The sequence below is a fragment of the Chiloscyllium plagiosum genome, chromosome 3 (genome assembly GCF_004010195.1).
Source record: "Chiloscyllium plagiosum isolate BGI_BamShark_2017 chromosome 3, ASM401019v2, whole genome shotgun sequence".
NCBI lineage: Eukaryota > Metazoa > Chordata > Chondrichthyes > Orectolobiformes > Hemiscylliidae > Chiloscyllium > Chiloscyllium plagiosum.
In genome coordinates this window covers 37,353,871-37,360,243 of record NC_057712.1, presented here as the reverse complement: position 1 = coordinate 37,360,243, position 6,373 = coordinate 37,353,871, and the positions used below count along the sequence as shown (strand labels likewise).

The 6,373-nt window shown below is 44.1% G+C and overlaps 1 protein-coding gene across 4 annotated transcripts in view; it reads left to right on the top strand.

Annotated features, from left to right (window-relative positions):
• The first annotated feature begins 2,116 nt into the window (after positions 1–2,116).
• Positions 2,117–6,373, top strand: part of egln1a (egl-9 family hypoxia-inducible factor 1a) — a 100,636-nt gene continuing 96,379 nt past the window's right edge. Inside the window, exon 1 of one of the 4 annotated variants that reach the window (XM_043680101.1) lies at positions 2,117–3,554. In XM_043680101.1, the coding sequence (XP_043536036.1) occupies positions 2,838–3,554 (717 nt within the window). In that variant the 5' untranslated portion in view covers positions 2,117–2,837. The remainder of the gene's footprint in view (positions 3,555–6,373) is intronic. The other 3 variants (XM_043680098.1, XM_043680103.1, XM_043680102.1) reach the window with 3 other exon arrangements.

The window sequence follows — 6,373 nt, the reverse complement described above, 5'->3', positions numbered from 1 at the left end:
GTTGGGATATCTGGTCGGCATGGATGGGTTGTTTCCGTGCTGTACATCTCTATGTACAGGTTTGGTGGATTGACCCATGCTAAATTGCCAATAGTGTTCAGGGATATGTTGGTTAGGTGCATTCATCAGGGGTAAATGTAGGATGATAGGGTAGGGAATGGATCTGGGTGGGGGGGTGGGTTACTCTTCGGAGAGTTGGTATGGACTTGTTGGGCCAAAGGGCCTGTTTCCACACTGTAGGGTTCTATGATTCTACAATCTCCAGTGTCTGTAGTTCTCACTTTCTCCTATATATATTGGTTGTGAGTAATTGCATTCCTTTCACTTATTTGAAAAATCTTTTGTTGTGCGTTTGGTTGCATATCAACTCCATGCTCCTGATCTTTAAGTATCTGGTATAGAGAAATGTGAGACCCCATCATGGACCTGCTCCTGGACCTGGCAAAGTTGGTTATTAACAGGTCCAGACAATGGGCCGTGGAGGGAGTTTTCTGCTGACTGCCTGCTCCCCTTCCATAGCTACATTTGTGCCCATGTGTCCTTAGAGAGGGAGCATGTGGTGTCCACCAATACTCGTAATGCTTTTAGAGAGGTGGGCACCACGAGGTGTAGAGTAATTTATTTCTACCTCCAACCTTTCCCACTCTCACTAACCTTCTGATAGTTTGCATTGTCTGTAAATATTTAATTGGCCACATGTGTGATTTACTGGTGGTGGCAGTTAAAGGTTAAAGACAAAGTCGTGGTGATTGGTGATAGGTTAAAAAAAAGTTTGGTTGTGTGTGAGAACATTTTCAGAAATGAAAAAGAAAGAAAGGCTTGACAGGGTAAAGCTAGGAGGATGTTTCCTATCATGGAGAGTCTAACACCAGAGGGTTTGGTTTCAGATTAAAGATTAGATTTACATTAGATTTAGATTTATTGTCGCGTATATAAAAAATGAAAAGAATTTTTTCACATTATGTACAAAGTGTCAGCACACTCCAGCGCCATTTGAAACAGTGAATGTAAGACTTTACTGCAAAAGAGTTCATCTTCCTCTCTTCTTTGCTGCTCCTCCAGTTACTGCTTGACATCCACCAGGGTCTTTGAAATGGGCTCTGGAATCACTGCAATGGGCTCTGGGGTCTCAATGTTGACAGTGTGTTGCTGGAAAAGCACAGCAGGTCAGGCAGCATCTGAGGAGCAGGAAAATTGACGTTTCGGAAAGGAGCCCTTCATCAGGAATGACGCTGGGAACCTGGGGGGTGGAGAGATAAATGGGAGGGGTGTGGGGCTGGGGAGAAGGTAGCTGAGAGTGCATGGAGGTTTGGGTAAAGGTGAACCTATCACCTTTAGACTTGATATTTGACAATGGTATTTCTTGCTTCAGGGTCATATTTGACTGGCTGGATCAAAAGCGGCACGGTGGCACAGTGCTTAGCACTGCTGCCTCACAGTGCCAGAGACCCAGATTCAATTCCTGCCTCGGGCATCTGTCTGTGTGAAGTTTGCACATTGTCTGCGTGGGTTTCCTCCGGGTGCTCCGGTTTCCTCCCACAGTCCAAAAATGTGCAGGTTATGTGAATTGGCCATGCTAAATTGCCTGTGTGTTAGGGGCAAATGAAGGCGAATGGGTCTGGATGGGTTGCTGTTCGGAGGGTCGGTGTGGACTTGTTGGGCCGAAGGGCCCGTTTCCACACTGTAAGTAATCTAATCTAATCTAATCAAAATTTTGTGTTATTTCCTTTTTTCACCCTTGTTCATTTCTGACATACGACTTCTGTTGTTCGTTTAGAAACCTACAGTCCAAAGCAGTTTTTAAAAAGGCAAACAAGGCTCTATGCTAGAGTGGAGGGCGGGATATTTTCAGGATAGTAACGTTTCATCGGTGGCCTTTGGTCAGGGTTTTAATGAATGTCTATGGTTTGAGACTGTTTTGCTCTTCCACAAAAAGTTGCCTGGCCGGTGAACTCTTTCCAGCTTTTTTTTTAAAAAACCAACAGCAGCACTGATTTTAATGGGTGACAACTGAACAAGAATCAGAAATCACACTATTAGATATGGTTCCGGACGAATTGAACCTTTAAGCACAGAGGTGTTAGGAGAGCTAGATGCACGGCAGGAAATTGGATTTCAAAAACATGGAGGGACCAGGCGAGATCAGGAAAAGAAAACGAAATCACTGAATAAACAAGCAGCCAGTGGCGTGGCTGTGATTTCTGAATTTAGCTGGCCTTTCCAACTTCCTCGCCCGCTACCGCGATGGCCCATGCCGAAGTGGAATGCGCGGTTTCGATTTGGGATATTTAAAGAAGTGACGAAAGCCTACAGCTCCACCCGTCGGATGTCTGAGGCGAACCGAGTAAGGTACCATAAAGAGAGAGGAACTGAAAGTGAGGACGCGATATCGAACAAACGTGAAGCCCGCAAAGAGTTTTTGGTGCAAACATTAGACAGTAAACCGGGGAAGAGAGGAATAAAATCCAAGAGCCTCACGCGCCACCCTGAATTAAACCACCAAGCACACGCCCACCTGCTGGAAGTCTCGTTGACGCTGAGAATGCGCGAGACCCGAGCGACTCGAGTTTGAATCCCGCTCGCGGGCGGGGATGAGTGACCAGATTCGCGAGCCCGGCTGGCCGTCCGTGCACGCGCAAGCGTAGGCAAGAAACTCAGTTTCATTACTGTCGGAGGAGGTTTGCTCTTCTTTCTACCATCTCTTTCCGATCTCCGTCTTAATCCTTTTTCCCCTTCCCACCCCTCCCCACCTTCCCTCCCTCCACCGGTACTGAATTTGTCTAGGTTACCCTCACTCCCTCCTTCTTTTCCCCCACCCTCTTGTTCCCCTCCCGGACATGGCTAGCGAGAGTAGTCCGACGCCTGAATCTCCGCCACCGCCGCCGACCGTTGAACAAGATCAGAGCTGTGGCCTATGCGGCAAAATGGAGAAATTGCTGCTCTGCGGGGGTTGCAAAAGATCGTTCTACTGCAGTAAAGAGCACCAGAAGATGGACTGGAAGAAACACAAGCAAGTCTGTAAAGAGGCGGCGAGACGACAGGGCGACGACACACGAAACGCTTCGGCGATCAGCAACCACCGTCCGGCGCGGCCACTGCCGAAGCCAGCTTCGGTCAATGGACAGCCGGCGGAGAAGAATGAAGAGGCGACAACTGCATCCCATCTGGTACCCGGGGCCGGCATCGGCTGCCGGAGTCACCGGGGCCAGCACGGATTGAGCGGCGGCAGCTCCCAGAAACTGGTTCAGGAGTACATCGTGCCGTGTATGAGCAAGCACGGAATCTGCGTGGTGGACAACTTCCTGGGAGAGGAGATGGGTGACAGTGTGCTGAGGGAGGTAAAGGAACTGCATCGGAGCGGCCAGTTCACCGATGGCCAGGTGGTCAACCAGAAAGGGGACTCCTCGAAGGACATCCGGGGCGACCAGATCACCTGGATGGACGGGAAGGAGCCTGGCTGCATGCAGATCGGGCTCTTAATGAACAGCATGGACGATCTGATCAGGCACTGCAACGGGAAACTCGGCAATTATAATATTAACGGCAGGACGAAAGTGAGTATGCCGAAGTCGACCGGATTTAAGGTCTTATATTATCCTTTTTGTTCAATGAAACTTGAAGCTTAACTCTATCCTTTGCAGTAATGTGCTTATCGCGATTTCCTTTTTTTGTTCTTCATTTTTACTTTTAAAAATAACTTATTAACTAATTACGAATACACTTACGTCATTACTGCAGTTTAGCGAAATTGAAGCTTCTACCATGGGGCTACCTATTCTTGATAGTTTGTGACATGCAAGGTATTAGTTTTCTTAAATGCTAACTACCTTCGTAAACTTTAGATTTGTACAACTCAAACTCCCAGTGTAAATTATATTTAAACTTAGAGGTTCCCGACCACAAACTTCAGAAGTTGGTTGTAAAACAGAAATTGTAATCCACTATCCTAATCGCAATCGGACATTCAATTGCTGACATCTATGCTATCCGACGTGACCCTGAGGTGAATTTCTGACCTAATATCCTCTCCATTGCATTGAATGCCAGCTTGCACCACTTTCATATTGCTTAGTTCAATTCTGCCTCATTCTTCTACTGCTGATACACAGACACAAGTTGTCCCTTCAAATTTATTTAACTGATTATTTATATATTTGATTATCTCACAACACCAGGTTATAGTCCAATAAGTTTATTTGGAATTTACCTGGTACCCATTCTCGTGATTAAATCTTTAAACAGCAATCTAAGTTTGTTCAATATGTTGCAACAGTTGTATGACACTTTGATCTTTTACCATGATTTGGAAGTACCAGTGTTGGACTGGAGTGTACAAACTTAAAAATCACAACACCAGATTATAGTCCAACAGGTTTATTTAGAAGCACTAGCTTTCGGCTGCTCCTTCATCAGGTGGTTGTGGAGTACAAGATTGTAAGACACAGACTTTATAGCAAAAGTTTACAGTGTGATGTAAGTGAAATTATATATCGAAATAGAATCAGTCTGAACATTGGGGCACAGACTGCCTCACACAGGGCACCTCACTGACATGTCATCTATTGTTAAGAGAAAATGTAACTTTAAAAAAAGTTCTGGGATTTACGCATGGAAGGACTGAAACCATCATGGTCATTCTAAATGATGAGAGATTTATCAAATAATCCAGATATTTTTCAATATATAATTTCAGTTACATCACATTGTAAACTTTTGGTATAAAGTCTGTGTCTTACGATCTTATACTCCACAACCACCTGATGAATGAACAACACTCTGAAAGCTAGTGCTACCAAATAAACCTGCTGGACTATAACCAGGTGTTGTGATTTTTAATCTTTTACTATAAATTCTGTGTCCTATGATCCTGCCTCACTAGCTACCTGACTAAGGAGCAGCATTCTAAAAGCTTGTACTTCCAAATAAACCTGTTGGACTATAACCTAGTACTGTGTAATTTTTAACTTTGTCCACCTAGTCCAACACCAGCACCTCCGCATTATGTATTTGATGTTTTGGAGCCAGTCTAAAATTAAAGTACTATGGTATATTCCAAGCAAGGTGTTTGTTTTTATGTGTTAGCCTCTTTAATTTTTACAACTAACCCTATAGTATGGAGTACATTTAAATTCAGGAATCGCTGTGCAAATACTTTAGAAATTGGTTGAAGAGCAGAGCTTCTAATCTTATTTTAATGGATTTCATCACTATTAGATATTATTTTTTACAATTCAAGTTTGGGGAGACAATGGCCCAGTAGAGTTAATGCTTGACTATTAATCCAGGGAGACAGGGAATTTTATGTGGACCCAGGTTTGAAACCTGCTGTGGCAGGTGAAGGAATTTGAATTAAACTAAAATGGAAATTGAGTCTGATGATGATCATGAAACTGTTATAAGTTATTGGAAAACCCATCTGGTTCACTGTCCTTTTGAGAAAGAAACTGCGTTCCTTACCTGGTCCGACCCCTATGTAAATTCAGACCCACTACAGCGTAATTGATTTACAACTGCCCTCTGGGCAATTAGGGATGGCCAATAATTGCTGTTTTAGCCAGTGATGCCCACGTTGTTAGATGACTTAAAAATAATTACCCATTTGGAAGACTTCACATTCTTCTTCTTCCATAAGCTTCTACTCATTTAAAACTGTTTGAGTGCGCAAAATCTGTGCAGTATAACATTCTTTGAATGCCTCAATTTTGTAACAGCCATGCATTTTGATCCCTTCATTCCCTTGTTCCTCCAATGTAAACATTCCTCTCCAACTCTGATTTTAGCTTAGTTCATTGGTTGTTGCCATTTTCCTAGGCCTCTGCCTATTGGGTGAAGACGTCTTGTGATATTAGATAGGAAAAAATACTTTGAACTTAATTCTTTTAAATGACCTTGGGCAGGAGTCTATTGTGGATATACCCATTTTCCATCTGTCCCTTTACCTGCAAACATCTGCCTCCAATCAGCTTTTTTGGAAAATGTAGGGGGTGATGGATTCTCAGGGGAACGTAGCACGAACAGCCAAGTTTGTGGTATTTAGATAGGCTGTAATGCAACGAGGGGTACGTCGGCTTCCAAGAGATCAATTGTGTTAGGGGATTCTGTAGTCAGAGGTACAGACAGACGTTTCTGTGGCTAGCAGAGAAAAAGCAGAATGGTGTGTTGTTTCCCTGGTGCCAGGATCAAGGTTGTCTCAGAGAGGGTGCAGAATGTTCTCATAGGGGAGAGGGGCCAGTAGGAGGTCATTGTTCACATTGGAACCAACGACATTGGAAGAGAAAAGGTTGAGACTCTGAAGAGAGATTACAGAGAGTTAGGCAGAAATTTAAAAAGGAGGTCCTCTAGGGTAGTAATATCTGGATTACTCCCAGTGCTA